The sequence below is a fragment of the Dasypus novemcinctus genome, chromosome 6 (assembly GCF_030445035.2).
Source record: "Dasypus novemcinctus isolate mDasNov1 chromosome 6, mDasNov1.1.hap2, whole genome shotgun sequence".
Classification (NCBI taxonomy): domain Eukaryota; kingdom Metazoa; phylum Chordata; class Mammalia; order Cingulata; family Dasypodidae; genus Dasypus; species Dasypus novemcinctus.
In genome coordinates, this window is record NC_080678.1 from 47994070 (window position 1) to 48016869 (window position 22800).

At 38.5% G+C, this 22800-nt stretch overlaps 1 protein-coding gene across 2 annotated transcripts in view; it reads left to right on the top strand.

Annotated features, from left to right (window-relative positions):
• Positions 1-1969: 1969 nt before the first annotated feature.
• TNKS2 (tankyrase 2) overlaps positions 1970-22800 on the top strand; it is a 92736-nt gene continuing 71905 nt past the window's right edge. The window contains exons 1-2 of one of the 2 annotated variants that reach the window (XM_071215764.1): positions 1970-2114; positions 15936-16160. Coding sequence is in view for 1 of the 2 variants with exons in the window: in XM_058298766.1 (XP_058154749.1) it covers positions 2344-2542; positions 15936-16160 (424 nt within the window). In the remaining variant the exon portion in view is untranslated. Of the gene's footprint in view, positions 2115-2300; positions 2543-15935; positions 16161-22800 lie in introns of those variants that run through there. The other variant, XM_058298766.1, reaches the window with a different exon arrangement.

The window sequence follows — 22800 nt, forward strand, 5'->3', positions numbered from 1 at the left end:
CAGGTGGAAGACATCAGTTGCATTTCTTGTATTATGGGTAGTAGTCAAAAATATTTCAAAGCCACACATACTAAATTCTTGCACTTGTGCTCCAGGAAAATGTATAAGAATGTACATAACACTATTTTTCATATTAACAAAAAATTGGAAACAACCCAAATGTCCAGTAGGATTGTATATTTGTGGTATAGTCACACAATGCAACACTACAAAGTAATAAAAATGCTTGCATGAGTCATGAACATTACCTTAAGTATCCAAAGACCACAGAGACCTACATAGTTATAAAGCTCAAAAACAAGAAGAACTGAACAATATGTTTTTAGGGATACATACATGGCAAGGGAATGATAAATGCAAGTTAATAAATAAGATAAATTTAAATTAGGGATTTTTTTGGCAATGGGAGGAGATGGGGAAGAGCAATGATAGACAAAGATATTGGTAGTGTTCCAGTGTTAGGTGGGTTCATGGGTATTCATTTTATTAATATGCAACATAAATTTATACTAAATATTTTGTAGGTATATAATTTACATAATTATTAAAATGCTTAAAAATAAAGTAGTTCTCCTCTCTTACAGCACAGTAGTGAGTCACACTCCTATTAAAAAAACTGGGTTTCCTGAAAAACAGGTTAAGAAGCACAGGGGGAAATGGTGTCAGCCTGCTAAAGATAGTATCATTTTGTGTAAGTATATCCCTACCTCAAATTTATAGTGTCTTGAGACAAAGGGGATGAGGTAGGGAATAATCATATACAGCTATGTCACTACACTAAGTGTCTAAATTAATTGTATGTTTTTCTTGGGCTTGCTGGTCACAGAAAAAAAAAATTAAACTCAAAAAAACTTTCTTGGCAATTTGAATGTCCAGTGTATCCCAACCTCTGCCACATGCAATACCATTTATGCATTGTGAGAGATGAGGCTCAGTTTAGTAGTCACACAAAGGTAATATAAAGCAGGGAGAAAAAAATTAATTAATGTAACCTGGCAGCCTACTGCCTCAGTCTCTCACTCTTGGGTTAAGCAGGAACAAAACAAACAAGCTTAAGCCAATCCTATAGCTGGTAAAAAAGGATGCACAAGAAAGAGCTAAGTCAATATCAGTTCAGCACTATATTCCATTCCTTATTTGGCAAAAGGAGCAGGTAAAAGCCAGAACAGTTAGACTGTGATGGGGGAAACTTAATTAAAAACTGGGGGACTTATACAGGAAAATTGGACTTCTCGGATAGGCTGTAACCTCTGAAGTATCCAACCTACAGAGAAACAGAGGAAGGGCTTGAGTGGTAGATTCAGGAGTATAAGTTGTGTCATTTCCCTTTGTTCAGGTGCCAGTCACGTTTTCTAATTGTGTCCCCCTTCTTGCAAGATTTGAGAATAAAGTCTTTTCTTTTCAGAAGAAGATTTCTTTCCTATAGCATGGGCCCTCTAGACAGTCCTGAGCTACTAACTGTGTAAAGAGTATTCAGAGTCATCCTTCTCAAGGTTAGAATGTAATAAACTTTCCCTGCTATTCTAATTTCCTTTAAATTATCTTGGGGCAGCTCATCCAAACTTGTATTATGTGGAGAGTAACTCATTCCTTTCCAAAAAGTGGCTTACAAGAAACAACAGCAACAGCAAAGTTGCCTGGAAAGTAAGAGATGTAAAAAGGAAAACAGAAAATAAACCTCCCAGGATAAATGGATTGTAGAAGCTGAAAAAATGGTGATTTTCCACACTAAAACTACCGAAAAGAATATACAAGATTCCTAGGTCGGGGCAAAACTTTCAAGGGTTCTTTTTCAATTTAATCAGAGTAATGAAATTCAACTCAGAAAAGTTCATGCGTTTAAAAAGACAATAAACACGGTTGTTCAGATTCAGCAAAACCCACCGCAAAAATGGCGGTGGGACCAAAAACCCACTGGCCCTGCCACCGCGGCTCACCTCACATTTCCCACAACTCCCTCCGCGCGGCCCTGGTCCACGAATCCTGCCCGGCCTGAGGCCATTGCGCACGCGCGAAAGCGACGTCAACGTGCGCTCCTGGGACTCGGAGGAGCTGGCTGGAGAGGGCTTGCCTGCTTCCGCCGCCGCCGCGTCGATTCGCGGCTGGGACGGCGGGTTAGTACTGCCTCCGCCGCCGCGGAGTATCCCGGATGCGCGAGGGCGGGCAGGGGGCGTGCGGCGGCATGGCAGTGGGACTGCGGCGGGCCGGGTGACAGCAGGGAACGGAGAGGCCCGGGCCCTGTGCGCGTCTCCTCCCGGGGGCCTCGCCCTTCTGCTCGCGGGGCCGGGGCTCCTGCTGCCGTTGCTGGCGCTGTTGCTGGTGGCGGCGGCGGCGGCCAGGATCATGTCGGGCCGCCGCTGCGCCGGCGGGGGCGCGGCCTGCTCGGGCGTGACGGCTGAGGCGGTGGAACCGACCGCTCGCGAACTGTTCGAGGCGTGCCGCAACGGGGACGTGGAGCGAGTCAAGAGGTTGGTGACACCCGAGAAGGTGAATAGCCGTGATACGGCGGGCAGGAAGTCCACCCCGCTTCACTTCGCCGCAGGTAACCAAAGCCAGCTTCGTCTCGCTTCGCTCCGAGCACCTGCGCATCTGCCCGTGCTCCGGGCTCACAGGCCATGAAATCGAACACAGTGCTGTTTTGCTCCCTACCTTTTCCCCTAAGGACTCCGGTCCCGGGGACCTGCCTCTCGTCGAGTGGGGATTGAGGAGATTGGGGGTAGAAGACGAGCGTGTCGACCTACTGGAAGTTTTATTTTGTTTTTGCTTTGTTTAGTTTTACTGAGTCTACAATACCTGTACCAACTTCCGGTCTTGCTTCCCTAAAAGGTCCCTGCACACAAGAAAGAGTAGGAGTAATAGACCTTGTGATTTGAAAGACAAGTTATCTACAAACGCTGTCTTTCTGATAAAATCTCGTATAGCTTAAGGACTTTTGTAAAATGCAAAGATATAGTTTAGGAGTAGTATCTTTATTGGCCATTGGCACATTGACGTTAATTGTTTTATCAGAATAACCAATCGTTAGAAAGGTTTTGGAGAGACTAGAACTGAAAACAGGCAAGTTTGGAGGAACTAAAATCTAATTACACTGGGTGGAGGTGTAGTCTCTACCGCACACACACCAGTTGTGGTGGAAAATAGTAGGATAAAGAAAATAACAAAAAGCAACAAGGAAAGAAACAAAAAAAAACAATAACAAAAGTAGGATGAGAGGAAAGAATGTGCAGGCACTTTATCTTGGGTCTAGAATTTAGGTTGGGACCAACTTTGCCCCATTCTGAGATTTAGGTCGTTTGCATTACTTTCTTGTAATATTAATTAGGCTTATTGACTAAGTGTATTAAATTTAATCGACGCATTCAAAAGAACCAGAGACAGGATACTCAGCTTATTTCCATTTAGCATTTATACTTCTCACTTTGCGGAAGGATTGTGACTATCTCTTACCTCAAGTGTGCCAAGAGTGATTGAAAGTGGGAGTAGTTTCTCATACCTCTGATAATCCAGGACTTTGTTTTTGTTTGTTTTTTCGTGTATTACATGATTGTTTAAAATGATGTTTTAAAGGAGCAGTGGGACACATTTGTAAGTAGTTCCATTTTTTTTTTTTGAGTCACAGGCATTGCTTTTACACTTTGTACCAATTGGAAATTTGTTTACTTTAATCTTCCCTTTTTAAAATGTAAATAAAACCAGGAGGTTTGCCTTCTTGGTCATTTGCACTTTTGTTCAATTCCCTTTGTGGAACCTCTTCGAGGGAAAGTGTTGCTCTTGGTATTGCTCTAGAAACAGCTGATGGGCAATGGAAAGGGAAGGGAGAAAAGTACTAAAGTTAATGGTGTTAATGGTCTTTAACCATTGTTCCTGAAATTTTGGTGGTTACTGCTGCCTTTGCTTAGCTAATTTGAATTGTCCAATTTGACCAAGTAATCAACATTTAAACAACTGATTTGGCAAACTGTCACAGCCAACTGATACATAATCCAAACAGTAATGTTATTTAGATTCTGTTCATTTGACCTGTTGGATAAAAATAACCAAGGAAGATCTTAGTTGCTTCCTTTCAAGAATTTGGTGTATTAATGAGTTCATAATATGAAAATAGTAGTATCTAGAGATTTAAAATTATGGGATTAGCTTCTTATTGACCGTGTTCCTCTTCTCACCCCAATTTCTGTCCCAAAATTTCAAGGCACTTTTTACATAAATTTCCATGTTGTTCGTTCAGCTTGAAATGGAAAATTTAATATTTAAGAACCAGCCCACTCCCACAATTTTAGCCAAATTATCAGGTACAGGTTGTATTAATAAAATAAAAATTATTAAGGGTGTACACATTCAACAAGTGTTAAAAATCCTGCATGTAAACCCAGGTGTGTAAGAGACTCATTAAAAAAAAAAAAAACTTTGTAAATTCTTTCTAAACTATTAGATTACTGAGAGAGAACCTATTCTCTTAATTCTTAAGTAAGTGCATCCAAGTGCATTTTCTCTTACTATACCAAAATTATGTTTTATAATTTTGTAGATAATTATCAGTCATGTCAGTATGCATGAAGCATACTGTTAGAAGCTCAGCATAGGTGGTGGTACTATGTAACTGCATGACCAAAGCGGTTTCTTGTGTTTGTATATATAAAGTATGGTTTGAAAAAAAAGTATTCTTTTTAAATTTTTAGTTATTTAAAGTTTTCACGTTTTATTGGTGGAGGTATGGTTTTGGTTGTTTCATTTTGACTCACAGGGGACATTAGGAATGTGAGATTTTTGCAGACCATAGAAAATGAATCATAGAAAAACAGTTGAGAAAAAAAATTAGTCTGGCTTTTCATCCAAAAAATTTAGTTCAGTTAAAAGAATAATCAGTTGCCAGCTCAATGAGTTAAGTTCTACTAATGAAAAAGATAATCAACATAAAAATTAACAAGAATTTTCCTTCCATTAGATGTTTTTTATTATTGAACAAAACACACTTTTCTAGATTAGTATGATTTAAGAAGTTATTTTTTATGAAAAAAATTACTCTGAAAATTGTTTCCTCTTCAGCTCACCCTCTACCATATCCCACCCACAACACCCACAAACACAGGTTAGGAATAATTTTTTTTTTTTTTTTTTTTTTTGGATACATCACAAAACTTGTAGAGGCAAGTTAATGGTAGGGAGGCTGCAGCTACATAGTTGCTAGAAGAAAAACATCTTAAATTCTTGATAGTATAATCCCCTAGAAAATAGCAGATTTCAATGAAAGAAACTGCTTCTCTGAACTTAAAATTTCTGAAAAATAAAGAGATGACAGAAACTTTGGGAGAAAGTCATGTTGGTGTCCATTAGCAAAGGGAAGAAATACATAGCATTCCTTAGAATTTTAGAACTCCAGAAGGGGGGTGGTGCTAAGAATTCCATGGCTTGAGAATCTTAAATATTCGTTGGAAGGGTGAAGAAAGATTATCATTCAGTAGAGAAAAATATAAAATCTCTTATTAGGTTCAGGGAATTCAGGGATGTTGATTGTGGAAAAGGTATAATTGTTATGTTATGGAGAATGACAAATTGAAAAAGAGCTTGCATTGTGGAGTGAATAAGGTAACATTTAGGGCTGTATTTATAGTATGCCACTCAAGTCATAGGACGTACACATTGGACCTGTCAGGCTGGACTTGGATTATTTTATTCAGTTGTATGAGTTAGATATGAGGGAATTTTATTGAGGAAGGAAGAGAAATTAGAGCATCTGGAATTTATCATACAAGAAACATGAAAATTAGATTTGCTTATTCTGGAGATAAAAGGTGAAGGTTATGGCATGTTACTGTCCTCACATATATGGACAGCTTCATGTAGAAGAGTAAGTGGATATGATTTGTGTGGCTTTGCACAGACTAGGACCAATAGGTAGAAGGTTATTTTATTTTATATTTTTCAGACTGCCTTTAACAATCTGTTCAGCCATGGAACTGGCTGGAAATGTCCAAAGTGTGGCTGGTTTGGCATCTTTCAGAGCCGTTGTAGAATAGATTTCTGCATAGGGTGGGAGATACTAAGCAATAGGTCAGAATCTGACTGGTACAAGAACGTGGGATGATTCCCTCATCGATACACGGTTGAAGGTATTGACAACTTAGCTAGCCAAAGATAGAATAGCTTTTGTGATCGCCATTTGTATCCTTTCCCAAAATGGTCTTATTGAAGGCCTCCAATAATCGTTCAGTTGTATTTCATACTTTTGTCTGTAGGCCAACATTCTGAATATGGAAGATGCACAATATGTATTCATACTCCCTACCTAGAACTACAGTTATAGATTAGTATTTCCAGGATTGGTTTTTGCTATAGGACATAATTAAATCCCTAATATTAAACAAAGACATATATGTTCAAGGCCACCTAAAAGAGAATCTTTCTTGGGTCATCAGATATCCCAGTATATTATCAAAACTGCTGCATCTTTTTTCTCACCTCTTGTTGGACCTAGAGATAACGCAGTTGACTTCAGTATCACCTAGTTTGGAGTACGCTATTCAGTACCTCTCCATTCAGATACTAGCATTACATCACTCCAGAAGCCATGGTGTTTTCCTTTGCAAGTTTCTCCTAGAATGGCAGACAGATAATGTATCTTTCGCAAGTTGAGAGGGACAAAGCCTTATTCCTGGGTTTCCTGATTCTAAAGACGTGTATGTGGAAAACACCTTTTCTGGGCCTTTGTAAATGAAATTTAGTAGTAAATGACAAGTTTAAAATGATATTGCTCAGAAAGAGTCCTGGCTAGATAAGTCAGAGCTGAAGGCTGCTGTTTATACATTCCAATCTCCCAGGCTACAGGAGATTTCTGTTTCATGGCATTAGTTGAATTTTCTGTTTCTGAACTTTTCCTTCTGACAAAGCCCTTTGTAACACCAGCCTATCTTTAGAGTGTGTCATCAATGGTCCATTTCATCTTTGGACTTAAAAGAGGTACTATTCAGTGAAAGCTCCTAAATCTAAATTGATTTCTCTGTAGGATTTCAACTGCCTCAAAAGGTTTTTGGAAGCCATTCAGACATGAAAACATGTTTCCAGTATAGCAGCAAAATATGATACTGTTGACAACAGTCATGGTTAGCAAGACAGTTCCTTGGACTGCTGAAATTGATGGCACCTAGATGTTAATGAAACTTGACAAGAGGAAATTTGAATAGATTGCTTTTTCTCAGTGGTAACAAATTGGCAACTCCATATTCTCTCTTAGGGTCCTTTGCTTAGTGACCTATTTCAGCAAAGCATTAATCATTAAACAAATGTTTATCATGCCCTACTATATGCCGAACACTGGCCTTGGCCCTGAATAAACAGCTTGGATGAGACACAATACCTGCCATTACGTGACACACAATTTATTGATCAGCAGATCTGTAAGTCCTGCTTTCTTTCACCATCAGTGCTTTATAGTAAATTCAAATTCAGGGTATGCGTTCACCAGGATTTTCACATGCAGAGCACTTCTGAAGGTGGGTACTATTCCATAATCATAAAATAAATCGTAGTATGCTCTGCTTGGTCATGATACTAACTTTAGGCTACAGATTCCTTTATAAAGAAATCTTTAGGATATGGAGATTGGCATTGAATATAAGAATATACCTATTCATATTCTATCTGTCAATTGAGAACATGATCAGAATATACTCTGCAAAGCTACTTTTCTTCAAGAAATGGGTACTTAACAGAAGAGCTTTGAACTATTCTTGAGACCATAAGAATGAGAATTTCGGGAAGCAGATGTGGCTCCAGTGATAGAGCTTCCGCCTACCAAATGGCAGGACCTGGGCTCAATTCCTGGGGCCTCCTGGGATCTCCTGGTGAAAAAGAAGAAGAGAAAATGTGCCCATGTGGCAAGTCAGTGCCCACTCAAGTATCCATGTAGTAAGCCAGAGGCCCGCTCAAGTGAGTCACACAGCAAGATGATGACACAACAAAAGAGACAAGGGGAGAGTTGAGGTAAAGCGCAGCAGAAACCAGAAATTCAGGAGGCACAGCTGACAGGGAACCTCTCTCACCACAGAGGTCTCCAGGATAAAATCTGGGTGAATCCTAGAGGAGAGAAAATGAGAAGACAACATAGACAGCAAAAACAGCAGAGTGGGAGAAGGGGAAGGAGGGAAAATAAATAAAATAAATGTTTTTAAGAAGATGAGAATTTCATCAGGGATTAACCCTCAGGGTTTGGGAAGCATCTTAAGTCTACAGGTTTCACCAAACTCAGCAGTGGGATAGTTTAAATTTGAAATAGCCTACTGGCCCCTCTGTATAATTTTCTTTAGTGCCAAGAAGTGGCATGCAAAATCTCAGATGATAATCTTTACAGTATGACTTGGAAAACATGTTGATCTCTGCTGTCGGAGTATCCAGACCAGTCTCAGACATTTTAATGGCCAGGGGAATCATGTTGATTACTCGCTGAAGTAGAGGTAATCTGTGTTTGGACTGTGGGTAATTATGTAGATATAACAATAACTTGACCTATTCTACCCATATCTCCTCAGCTAAAGCCTCAATTTTATTACTTAGTCATAAAAGTCAGTGTTGAATCTCTCTCTATGGTTAAGCAACTGTCTTCTCTTCCCAGTGTTTTTTTTTTTTCTTTGAAGATTTATTTTTTATTTATTTCTCTCCCCTTCCCCACTCCACCCCCCCCCAGTTGTCTGCTCTCTCTGGCCATTCGCTGTGTGTTCTTCTGTGGGAATCTGTGTCTCTTTTTGTTGCATCATCTTGTTGTGTCAGCTCTTCGTGTGTGCGTGGCACCATTCCTGGGCAGGCTGCACTTTTTTCGCGCTGGGTGGCTCTCCTTATGGGGCGCACTCCTTGCGCGTGGGGCTCCCCTACGCGGGGGACACCCCTGAGTGGCATGGCACTCCTTGCATGCATCAGCGCATGTGCGTGGGCCAGCTCATCACACCGGTCAGGAGGCCTATCCATTGGGCCAAATCCACTTCCCTTCCCAGTGTTTATTTTGACAAAAGGCTACACTTGATCTTTCTTTGCTACATCAGGAACCCTGTGGAACAAACGTCTTCCTAATTGACATTCTTTTGTGTCAACTAGATGTTCTTATACAGCTATTTCTGTGCCCACTTCACTCTCCTTTTTGGTAGTGTTAGCTTGTGAGTCACCATTTTGATTACTTCATCTGTGCTAATTACCACTGCTAGTGATGTTTCTTCTAAAAGTGCTTGGGTTCATCAAGTAACTTTCCAAAGGAAGAGGTACCTTTATCGTTTTTCTTTATTCTGAGTCTTTTATTCTCCAGTTTAAGCAGTCCTAAATGCATTTACCCATGAGGGCTTCTTGCTTCCTCTGGGCAGTGATGAGGAAGATGAGTCCTGGTGTAGTGTTAACAGGTTTGGCTTTTCCCTCCTTGAAATTTTCCAGCTTGTCCTCTGCAGTGCCATTCTTTCTTAATTTTACTTCTCAGGCTCCTTTTCTCATACTATGATTATGAATTCAGCAACTATTTATCAACAAATTGCTGTGAAGGACACTGGGGAAGTAATTATGACTTGAGGTAGACATGACTACTGCCATTTTTGGAACGTAGGAGTCCAGGAGTTACTTATTACAAATTTTGATAAGTTCCAGGGGATACTACCATGAACAGCAGAGACAAAAATCTTTGCTTTTATTGAGCTTGCTTTCTATTTGCGTGTGGGGAAGGAGACCAAATAAATAGCAGAGTGTTAAAATAGAAAATGATGTGGGTGGCCTGAATGGACTTCTTTATATAGGATAGTCAGGGATGGCCTCCTTAAGTTGGTGACATTTAAACAGACTAGATGATGAGTAGAGACTTGGGATACAAAGAGCAAGGGAAGAGTATTCTAAGCAGAAAGGCAACATATACCAAACCCTTGAAGCATTTTTGGTATACTTATTGAATTGAAAGATAGATCAGAGTTGGGAAAGGAAAAAGAGGTATGAAATGAGTGCTAGAGAAATAGGTGAGGGCAAGTTCATGAAGAAGGCTTTGTAGGCTACAGCAGAGTGAATTTTATTCTAAAAACATCAATAGGAAACCAACATATTATTTTTTTCAATAGATTATTTTAAACAGGCATATGATACTGTTTTTAAAAGGTCATTGGACAAAAGTGGAAATGCAAGGCCCACTTTGGAGACTTACTGCTGTAGTCCAGGCTGGAGGTATTGGTGGTTGCATTAGAAGTTTGACCTGCCTTGCAAATATTCAAGTGAAGATCTGTCAAGTAACTGTCTGGGATTCAGGAGAGAAGTCGATAGCCTAGAGATTTAAATTTGGGGATTACATATCTAGGTGGCATCTAAAGCCATAGGTATAGATGAGATCATTTAAGAAGGGAAAAAAGGATAGAAAACTGAGTATTGAGGAATCCCAGCATTTTAGATATTTGGTAGAGGAAGGAAAAAAACCCCAGTGACCTGGCTAAAACTTAAACTACTCATCTTCTCCCACAAACCTGTTTCATCTACAGCCTTCCCCATCTCAGGTGATGGCACCTCCATACCTCCATTACTCAGGCCAAAAACCTTGAGGTCATCTGTAACTTACCTTCTCTCCCCCTTTCCCCTGGCTTCCCCTCTCCCTACCTCCTTTTTCTCTCACCTCACCTGTCCAGTCTATCTGGAAACTATGTTGGCTCTACCTTAAAAGTATCCAAAAATCCACCACTTATCATTATTCCAACCAATGCCACCTGGTCCAAGATACCATATAATTCTCATCTACTTCTTTACCCCTAGTCTCAACACAGCAGCCACAGGCTACTTTTCAGGTATAAGTCATAAAATGTCACTCATCAACACAAAACTTTGCAGTGACTCTCCATTTTCCTCGGAGTAAAATTACCAAGTTCATAGAGTGGCCCTTAAGCCTTTCTCTCTAGTCCTTGTTACTTGTAACCTCATCTCCCACTCTTCCTCTATGTCACTCTGCTCCAGCTACTCTGGTCTTACTCTGGTCTCCTTACTCTTGGCCAGGAAGGCCAACTCCCTTATTTTCTTCAAGTCTTTGATCATTTGTTATCATCTTAGCCAAGCCTATGGTAACTACCCTATTTTACATTGCTACCCACCCCCCTAACCGCACATGCGTACACTGATCATTCCTTACTCTGCTCTTCTTTTTCTAATAACATTCTAACATACATACTTTTTATATTTATTGCTCATTTCTTCCACTCCCATAAAATAGAAATTCCTCAAAGGCAGGAATTTGCTCCTTTTTTTGGTCACTCATGTATCTCAGTCACCTAGAAAAGTGGTTTGTACATAGTAGGCATTTCATGATCATTTGTTAAAGGAATGAATGAGACAGGAGGAAAGCCAGGAATGTCCTAGAATCTTGGGAAAGGATGTGTCAGGAAGGAGGGAGTAAACTGGGAGAGGGTATTTCAAGAAGGGGTAAATAGTCAGTTGTCCTGCGTTACTGAGAGATCTAGTCAAATGGGGATGGAAGTACACACTTTGGATTTGGCATTACATAGATTCTAGGTGTCCTTGATGAAAGCAGTTGTAAGGAAGAAGTCATTAGATTTGGAAAAAGAGTGAATGGGGGAAACGGACTTGGCCCAGTGGTTAGGGCGTCCATCTACCACATGGGAGGTCCGCGGTTCAAACCTCGGGCCTCCTTGACCCGTGTGGAGCTGGCCCATGCGCAATGCTGATGCGAGCAAGGAGTGCTGTGCCACGCAGGAGTGTCCCCCGCATAGGGGAGCCCCATGGGCAAGGAGTGCGCCCCATAAGGAGAGCCGCCCAGCGCGGAAGAAAGTGCAGCCTGCCCAGGAATGGCCCCGCCCATTCTTCCCGTGCTGCCAAGGACGACTACAGAAGCAGACAAAGAAACAAGACGCAACAAATAGACACAGAGAACAGACAACTGGGGAAGGGGGGGGGGGGAATTAAATAAGTAAATAAATCTTTTAAAAAAAAAAAAAAGGAAGAGTGAATGGGACAAACTCTTAGAGATTTGGTTTTGCAGGAGAGCAGAGAAATAGGAATGTTGTTCTGGGGAGAATATTTTTATAAGGTCAGATATAATAGGACATGTTTATCTACTGTTAGGAATGATCTGGTAGAAACAGAGAGATTGATAATGAGGGCAGAGGGACAGTGGCAAGAGGATTAAGGACCTATCAGGAAAGGTGAAAATGGACTGTACAAGGTGGGAAGAGATTGGTCCTTGATAGAAAGTACACTTCTTTCAACAAAGCAGGTAGAAACTAATACTCTTTAGTCAACTTCATTCATCTTCAAATACCATCTTCAAATGTGTGTTTCCAGCCCAGACCAATTTTATGAACTGCTGACCCACAAAACCTACTTAATGACATTTGTCCCTCAGACATCTCAAACTAAACATTTACAAAAACAAATTTTTCTTATTCCATAAAAATTCCTGTTTTATTCTGTATCTCAGAAATCTGATAGTTATCATCAATCCTTTTATCTTTTTTAAAGAAGTCAACAGTTCCTGTTGATCTTTCTCTTCTAACTCTCTTTAGTTAATGTTTGACACTGCCACATTGTATGCAGTGTCAAAAGACTGGAAAAAACAACCTCACTATCCAAGAGAAAGGAAGTGGATAAACTATGGTACTTCCAACCAATAAATATACTATTCAGCCACAAAGATTGAGGAGGCTCTTTATGTACTGGGAATGATTTCTAGGAAATTAATAGATTGAAGGGAAAAAAAGGAAAAGGTAGAATGGTATGAGAAAAGAAAGGAAATATTAGTACATATTTGCTTGTTTATACATAATATCTTTGGAAATACATGCAAGAAAACTAATCAAACAAAGGAATTGGGAAGGGTGGGAAAGAGACTACACAGTACACCCTTTTTATCAACTATATGAATATTACCTATCCTATACACATGAGTCATGTGAATATAAACTATCCTAACTACCAAATCAGTCTTCATTTTGGCTGTCATCATTTCTCACATGTATTCTTTCAGAAACCATATAAACTCTTAAGGTTATAACTACCTCCTGTCTTTCCCTAGTCAAGCATTTATCCACACTATTTCCAGGGTGATCTTTCTAAAATCGCAAATATAATGGATTCACTGCCCTAAACAAATCCTTCAATGACTACTGATGTGTTGTAATAGTACTTTTCAAACTGTTTTTTTAAGAGGTACCTTGGGGATAGAGGAATATCTACTTTTGGGTTGTGAGGGGGGAAGGATTCAATCAGAATAGTTTTTATTTGATTTGATTCAGTTCAGTTAATTTGCAACTCTATGAGTGCCGACTATGTGATGCATTGGATGTTTATCAGTTTTGAACATGATACATATTGAAATCGGCTGCCTAAAAACAGTGAAAAGCACTTTTCTAAGGGACAAAGCCCAGATACTTTAGCATGACATATAAGGTTCTTCCTGATCTGACATTAGCCTACTTTGGCATTATTTCCTGTTGAAGTTGGGGGAGGATGGAATCCTCTAGGTTCTGGTCTGTGTTACTGTATTAGTCAGCCAAAGGGGTGCTGATACAAAATATCAGAAGTTGGTTGGTTTTTTAAAGGATACTTATTTGGGGTAGGAGTTTACAGATACCAGGCCATAAAGCGTAAGTTACTTCCCTCACCAAAGTCTATTTTCATGTGTTGGAGCAAGATGGATGCCAACATCTGCAAGGGTTCAGGCTTCCTGGGTTCCTTATTCCAGGGTCTTACTTCTCTTTCCTCTGTGAGCTTACTTCCTGGGGCTCCAGCTCAAGGCTTCAGCATCAGACTCCAACATCAAAAACCCTCAGCTCTGTCCTTTGCCATGCCTTTTATCTGCAAGTTCCCACCCACCAAGGGGCAGGTACTCAGCAACCTACTGACACAAGAAGTTTACTTGAATACTTAATGAAGTAAACCTTTTTTTCAATGTATTAATCAAGTAAACCTCTGAATCCAATATAATCTCATATGCCCAGAGGAAAAGACTAGTTTGCAAACATAATCCAATATTTCTTTTTGGAATTCATCAATAATATCAAACTGCTACATTTACATAAAAGAATTTTGAGAAAATGAGAAGAGAACAGGAACAGGAGAAAATAACAGATTATGCATCAGCAAGTGCAGGTACAGGCTTCTCCAGGCCGAGAGAGCAATTTGGCTTGTGGGGTTACTTTTATTAAGTTATTAATTATTCCTCCCCTTTGCTAATGTTAGGGGGAGGGGCCCCAGCTATTTGCTCTTCTGATTGGTTACCCACCTGTCAGTCCCCAAGGTGCTAATGTTGAGGTCCTTTCAGGATATCGAGGGCTTTCCCTTGACCCCAAATAAGATCTTGTTCCAGTTTCATTCCAGTTCTCATGGCCAGGATTCTCATGGCCAGGATTCCCACAGGGTCCTTCGGGCAGCCTTCTTGGTGGTGGTCTTTCCCTCAGGGTTTCCAGGCGGGGTTCCATGGCCCTGTGTTTCATGGCCATGTTTTTCTGCCAGATTTTAGACTCATCTTCCCTTTTCCTAAACTAGCCTGCCTCGGTATTATAAGCTATTTGTGCTTTCTTTTCTGTCTGTGTATATTTTGATTCCTCTACTTAGACTTGAATGCCCTTCCCTTACTCAACTTCCCTCTCCCCTACTCACTTAATAATCCCTCATTATTCTGTAAATTCAGCTCAGGGTCACTTCTGGAATCTCCTCACCAATAGTTCTCCTCATTCCCCCAGTTTTGGTGTCCCTGACTTTGAGCTGTAGTTTTATTTTATTTTATGTATGCTTCTATTATAGCGGTTATATTGTATTGAAATTACTAGTTCCTACCTGTATCCACATCTTAAATTGTGAGCTCTTTGTGAGTAGGGAGAAAAAAAAACAAAAGGATATTAATCTTTGTATCCACAGACTCACAGACTCCAAAGCAATATTAAAACAAATCTAACAACAACAAAACAAACATAAAAACACTCTCTTTAAAGGTCTAATACCTCCTTTAGCTGCAACTAGGCCAGCCCCAGGCATCAAGCTTGGAAAGATTATACCTTTGTGCTCTCTCTCTACTCCCACTCTGGTCTTCTTAAAAGGCTACATCAAGGCTTGGTGGCTTTAAGAATATTCTGGTGAGATTTTGAATGAGTGAGGTCGTCCTTTCTCCCTTCCCCAACACATACTCGTCTTCCCAACTGCTTTAACAGATGCCTGAAATTCCTTTCATATCACAATTAGCTGTAAAAAGATCTTAAGTGCTAGTATCTGGGAATGGTAAAATAATAAATTGAAATTTATTGGTACTAAAGTTTAATTTGTAAACCAGGATAAATGATTTATCAGAACTTTTTTTGTTTGCTATGGGGGAGAGGTAATTTTTAGCAAAACTATGGGATATGGGTGTCTAATGAAGTCCTACCTGGAAAGAAGTTGCTCCTGTTAAGCAAGTTGCAAACTACAGGCTCCTGTGAAGCCTTCTCATTTTTGTCTAGGTTACTTTTCTCTGTACTCACATAGACCAAAAAAAGCTGTTAGAAAATCTTTTTTTGTTTCTATTTCACAGTCTCCTCAGTGTAACAGAAATATGTTACACGATACATATGGGAAAGGGATTCTAGCAAGATTTAATTTTGTCATTTAAGTTACATATTATGAACATCTGAAAACATGCACACTAAGTTTGCAGAACTTTGTATTTGCAAGTAGAAATGCAGTGGAAAACATTCAAACTTTGGGCTTTCAGACACTTAATCTTTCCCTGCATTTAGTAGTAGTACCACCTGTAGAGTTAGAGATACCTTTGACTATCTCATTAAGATAAGTCAGTGATACATTTCATATCCCCATTTCATCAATGAATTTGAATTGTTGAACCTATTGTTATTTTTCATCCAAAAATATTTTAGTATGGCTTATACATAATGCTTCTGATTTGATGTATTTTCTTTGGAGAACTTAAATGTGGATAACTTGTTTTCTTCTAGGTTTTGGGAGGAAAGATGTCGTTGAATATTTGCTACAGAATGGTGCTAATGTCCAAGCACGTGATGATGGGGGCCTTATTCCTCTTCATAATGCATGCTCGTTTGGTCATGCTGAAGTAGTCAATCTCCTCTTGCGGCATGGTGCAGACCCAAATGCTCGTGATAATTGGAATTATACTCCTCTTCATGAAGCTGCCATTAAAGGAAAGATTGATGTGTGCATTGGTAAGACTGTTTATTTTCCAGTATTTTCCTGAAATAGCTGTTAACTAATCTGAATCTAAGTTGAAGTCATTTGTTAATGTGATCAAATTCTTCCAGGCTGAATTTAAACATTTAAGGACACTTCATGATTTATTTAATCTAACCATTACTTATTTAATTTTTTTTTTGTATATGGCACTGAGTTTAAATTCTTTGGAGAATAAAGTACAAAGTTCCTGTACTCTAGAAACTTGTATTCTCTTGGGAGATAAGATACACAAAGAATCAGTAAAATCATCGTGAAAGTGAACAGGGAGTGTTAAGAGGATAAGAAGTGCAATGACTTGGCTCATTACTTCCTGACTCTTTCCAGGAAGTAGTGGAGGAAGGTTGAAGAGATAGGTGGGGGTTACTTTATAAAAGACTTTGAATTCCAAACTAAGGAACTTGATTTTTGTTATTTAGAAAAAAATTAAAAATTAAAAAATATTTTTTAGAAAAGCCATAAGACTGCACAACACAAACAGTGAACCCATATGTAAAATATGGACTGTAGTTAATACTCCAACTTAATATTCTTTCATCAATTGTAGCTATGTTACCACAGTAATTCAGGATGTTAATAGGAGAGTATATATGAGATCTTTATTTTCTGCATTATTTTTCTATAAACCTGCAACTTCTAATTTTAAAAATTATATTACATAGGCAGTGTGAAGTCATTGAAGATTTTTGAGTAAGGAAACTGACATGTATATAACAGGAGCTGAACTTCCCTTTCTGCATGTATTTTTCTGTCTTCTTTCAGTTACCTATTCACAGAGTATGTTAGAACATCTTTATATAACAAATAACAATAGTCCAAGACTTCTTTTTTCATGTGTTTTGGATTATAATGTACCAATTTTGATTTGGGGTTTGTTAGTCTTACAGAAAGAATTTGGTTTTTGCCTCAAATTTCAGTGTAATTATGGGGAGCAGATGTGGTTCAAGCAGTGGAGCACTACATCCCACAGAAGAGGTCCCAGGTTCAGTTCCAGGTGCCTCCTATAAACAGAAGAACAAGCAAGCAAACAAACAAAAAATCCATTTCAGGGGAGCCACTGTGGTTCATTGGTTGAGTGCCAGCTCCCCACATATGAGGTCCCAGGTTCAATTCCTGGTCCCGGTACCTCAAAAAAAAAACAAAACAAGGAAATTAACCTATAAAAACTACCGGTACTCAAGTGGTAACCCTTATCCATGTATCTCTGTGTTAAAATTTTTCCAAAGAAAAAATTGTCCTAAGGAATAATTTTTATACCTGCGTTTGAGTGTACCACTTATTTTACTCCTCAAAGTAGTTTACCTTGCTGTTAAAGTGCAGTGTAGTATATGGTGTCAGTAATAGGCAAATCTGAGCAGCCTCTTTCTGTTGATTAATTTATTCCATGTTATTAAAGAAGGGGGAGTTGATGACTGATGATTGCTTTACAATACTTATTGAAAGCCTAAGAAATTTTTGTTTTTTAAGAAAAACTGGTGTGTTTTTCCCCAAATTCCTATTTGTGGGCTATCCATAGCTTTAGAAATCTCAATTCTAACATAGGCAGGATTCTTTTTTGTTTGTTTGTTAGTTAGGCCAGAAAAAGAATTTATTTGGGAAATGAGGGAAAGAACAATGCTTGCTGAGAAACAGAAGAGAAAGAAATACACACCAAGATTTGGTGCGAGCCCTTCTAGGCAGAGATGTCAGGATTCTTTTCGTATAAGACAGAATGAGAAAACTTTCAAACAAACTTGCCTTTTCTCTCCTTATATACTTTTATCTGTCCTTAGTTGCTTACGACCAACTGTATAAATAGTAAAGGAAAAACCGGTATTGAGCTTAAGAGGTTATTTCTTGCATTAAATGGAATATCTGAAATATTCTCTAAAATATTATAATACAGTACAATATGGAGGGTCTTTATACAACAGTCTTTTTCTGGACCATAATTTTTTGGAAAATGATTTGCTAAAATCAAATCATCAAGATTACCATTTTGAACTTCTGGGAAGATGATGGACTAAAAAGACACAGACTCTTCTTTACCAGAAAAATAGCTAGAGGGCAGGCAGAAGTGGCCTGGGAAAAAAAATTTAAGGATTTAGGACACATAGGGAAGGCTGGACACCACCCAGAGGAGAGAGGGGCAAAGGGAAAGAATCACGATGACAAAACTGTAAGTTAAAAGCCGCAGCTACAAATGCTGGCACCTTCCCCTTCACTAAAGACACTTGAATTCTCAGGCCTCGGAGCTGGCAGCAGCAGACAAAGGGGGCTCTTAGTATCCACCTCCCTAGGAAAGGGGAAAGAGAGGCATGTAGCCTAAGGCTGACTCAGTTTTTGACCCACAAATTTGGTCTACTGTTTCCCATAAACCCTTCCAGACCAGGTGGGGCTGCACCATTGTTTTCCTTGGGAGCCAGCAAGGGATTGGAGGTAGAGGAGAGAATAATCACTTCCTACCCAGGAAAAGGGAGGGGACTGCTGACAAAGGTTGGAGAGCTGCCTCTGAGAAAGTTTGAATTACAAGGCTCTTAGCCTCCAGTCAGGAACCTCTATCACATTAATCAAGAAGAAAATGGAAAGAATCGTCCAAGAAAAGCCTCAGAAGAGATGCAGGATTTGAGACAAATAATCAACAAGATGTACATAGATTTCCAAAATCAAATTAATGAGTTGAAAGACAATATGGCTAAAGAGTAAAGGGCATCAAGAAGACACTGAGTGAACACAAAGAAGAGATTGAAAACCTGAAGGAAAAAGTAGCAGAGCTCATGGGAATGAAATACAGGAGTGGTGAGATAAAAAGCTCATAAGCCAGATAAAGACACTATAAGAAAAGAAAATTACAGACCAGTCTTTCTAATGAACATAGATGCAAAAATTCTCAATAAAATACTTGTAAATCAAATCTAACAGTATGTCAAAAGACACATCAGGACCAAGTAGGATTTATTCCTGGTATACAAGGGTTATTCAGCATTAAAAAAATCAATCAATGTATATCACATTAACAAACTGAAGGGAATAAACTCACATGATCATCTCAATCGATGTAGAAAAGGTATTTGACAAAATTCAGCATCCTTTCTTCATAAAAACACTTTAAAAGATAAGAATAGAAGGAAAATTTCTCAATATGCTAAAAGGTATATATCAAGAACCTACAGCTAACATTGTACTCAATGGGGAAAGGTTGAAAGCTTTCCTTCTAAATCAAGAACAAGACAAGGATGCCCACTGTCACCACTGCTACTCAACATTGTCCTAGAATTTCTAGCTAGAGCAATTAGCCAAAAAAAAAGGCATCCAAATAAGGAAAAGAGGAAGAAAACCTCTTACTCTTCACAGATGATGTGACCCTATATTTAGAAAATTCTGAAATGTCTATGACAAAGCTGCTTGAGCAAATAAGTTCAGCCAGTGGCAGGATACAAGATCAACACACAAAAAGCAGTAATGTTTCTGTATGCTAATACTGAACAATCTGAGGAGGATATTAGGGGAAAAATTCATTTACAATAGCAACAAAAAGACTCAAATACTTAGGAATCATTTTCACTACAGAGGTACAGGACTATATGCAGAAAACTACAAAACTGCTAAAAAAAAAAGTCAGTGAAGACAAACGAATGTCTGTGTTCATGGATTGGAAGGCTAAATATCAGAAGACGTCTATCCTACCCAGACTGATTTATTGATTCAATGCAATGCCAATCAAAATTCCAACAGCCTATTTTACAGAAATAGAAAGGGCAATTACCAAATTCATTTGGAAAGGAAAGTGCACCTAAAGAGCCAAAAGCATTCTAAGAAAGAAGAGTGTCATGGAAGAATTTTACTCCCTGACCTTGAAATATATTACAAAGCTACAGTGGTCAAAAGAGTATGGTATTGGCATAAAGACAGACAGACACATCAATCAGTGGAATAGAATTGAGAGTCCAGATATAAACCCTTACCTTTGGATAAACTGTATGATATATGAATATACTATACACTTCTTCCGAAGTATACAGTCAGTGGTATTTGGTATAATCACAGAGTTGGGCATTCATCACCTTAATCACCATTAGAGCATTTTCATTATTTTAATAATAATAAACAGCAAACTCAGAAAATTCTTTATCCCTCTTTTTCTCTATGCTTCCCCTGCTTTACATAACTGCTATTTCGGGCTATTCTTGCACAATTATTTATTTATTAAGCAGTTTTATTGGGATATATGTCATACAATCTATCCAAAGTGTATAATCAATGGCTTTTAGTATAATCACAATGTTATGCATGCTTCACCACAAAACATTTTAGAAGTATAATTTTTTTAAAAAGATTTATTTATTCATACCCCCCCCCCCCCCCCGATTGTTTTGCTCTCGTTTTGTGCTCTCTTTGTCAACTCATCTTCTCTTTAGGAGGTACCAGAAACCAACCTGGAACCTACCATGTGGGAGAGAGTTGCTCAGTTGCTTGAGCCACCTCAACTCCCTGCGTTGTTGTGTCTCTCATTGTCTTTCTTCTTTGTGTCCTTGTTGTGTCATCTTGTTGCATCACCCTGTGTGCCTGCCCATTGTGCCAGTTTGCTGTCTTACTCATCTTCTCCAGGAAGCACCAGGAACCAAACCCAGGACCTTCCATGTGGTAGACGAGAGCTCAATCACTTGAGCCACATCTGCTTCCTAGAACTACAATTTTTGACAAACCTGCCAAGACCATGTTGCTGGGACAAAACAGACTCTTCAACAGATGGTGCTGGGAGAACCCAGAGAATGAAAGAGGACCCCTGTCTATCTCCTTATACAAGAATCAACTCAAAATGGATCAAAGAACTAAATAAAAAAGCCAGGACCATAAAACTACTAGAAGTATATGTAGGGAAACATCTTTAAGACCTGTGGTACATGGTGGTTTCTTGAAAAAAAGAAAAAAATAGATAAATGGGATCTCCTCAAAATTATACCCTTTTGCACCTCAAAGGACTTTGTCAAAAGGGTGAATGGGAGAAAATGCTTGGAAATCACGTCAGTAAGGGTTCAATATCCATGGTATATAAAGAGATGTTACAACTCAACAATAAAAAGATAACTCATTTTAAAAAATAGGCAAAATATTTGAATAGACATTTGTCCAAATAAAAAATACAAATAGCAAAAAAAACACATGAAAAAATATTCAACATCATTAATGATTAGGGCCATGCAAATAAAAAGTATGAGATATCAGTTCACAGCTATCAGAATGGCCATGATTAAAAAGGCAGAACTACAGGTATTGGAGAGGTTAAAGAGAGAAAGGAATACTAATTTGTTTTTGGTGGGAATGTGGAATAGTATAGTCACTGTGGAGGACTGTTTGGTAGTTCCTAAAGAAGTTAGATATAGATTTACCACATGACCTGGCAATACCACAGTTAGGGATATATCCAAAAGTACGGAGAGCACTGACAGGAAAAACATCTGTATGCTGATATTTGTAGCAGCATTATTCACAATTGCCAAAAGTTGGAGACACCCAGGTATCCTCAACCAGTAAATGGATAGACAAACTGTGGTGTATTCACACGATGGAATATTACTCAGCTATAAGAAAAAATGAAGTCATAAAGCCTATGACAACATGGATGAACCTGGAGGATATTATGTTGAGTGAAGCAAGCCAGACACAAAAGGATCAATACTGTATGATTGTGCTACTGTGAACTAAATATATTGTGTGTGCTCATGGAATTACTAATTTGAATATGGGTCACTGGAAAATAGAATGAGTTTAGAGAATGGAAAGTGAGGGTTAACCTGTGCAGAATTGGTAAAAAAAAAGATGTGTGTTAATCTTTGGAAATGAATAGAAAAGTTGAAAGCCCAACAATGTTTGTAACTAGCAGTAGTATTACATGGGTATGAAAATGATTTAAAGGGAAAGTTTAAGGTCATGTATTTTACCAAAAGGAAAGCTAAAAAATGTAACATGAAACTTTGCAGCATAGTAAAACCACACATGAAATATATAAGACCATTTTTCTTTGCATTTGGACAAATGTATATAAATACTAGAGTATGTTAATAACAGACCCAAAAAAATTATGTTGAGTGAACCAGCCAGACATAAAGTACTACATATTATATGATTCCATTTATATAAAATGTAAATATAAATCAATTTATAAAGATGAAATTCTACTGGTGGTTATGTAGGGCTGGGGAAGGAATGCTAAGGGGTGTGGAATTTTTCTTTTTGGAGTAATAAAATTGTTCTAAAATATTTTGTGGTGATGAGTGCACAAAATTGTGATTGTATTAAAAGCAATTGTACACTTTGGATAGATCATATGTGTGAATGTGTCTCAATGGAACTGTTTAATAAGTAAATGATTGTGCAGGAATAGCAAGAAGTAGCAGCTATATACATCAGGGGAGACATAGGGAGATTGAGAGGTGATAAATTTTCTTCTTTGTCTGGTTTTTGTTTATTATTATTAGTGAAATAATGAAAATTTCTCTAATAATGATTGAATTGATGAATGCACAACTATGTGATTGTACCCAGTACCATTGATTGTATACTTTGGATGAATTATATGCTTTATTAATATGTATCAGTAAAATTGATTTGTTTAAATTTTAAAAAAAGAATGTT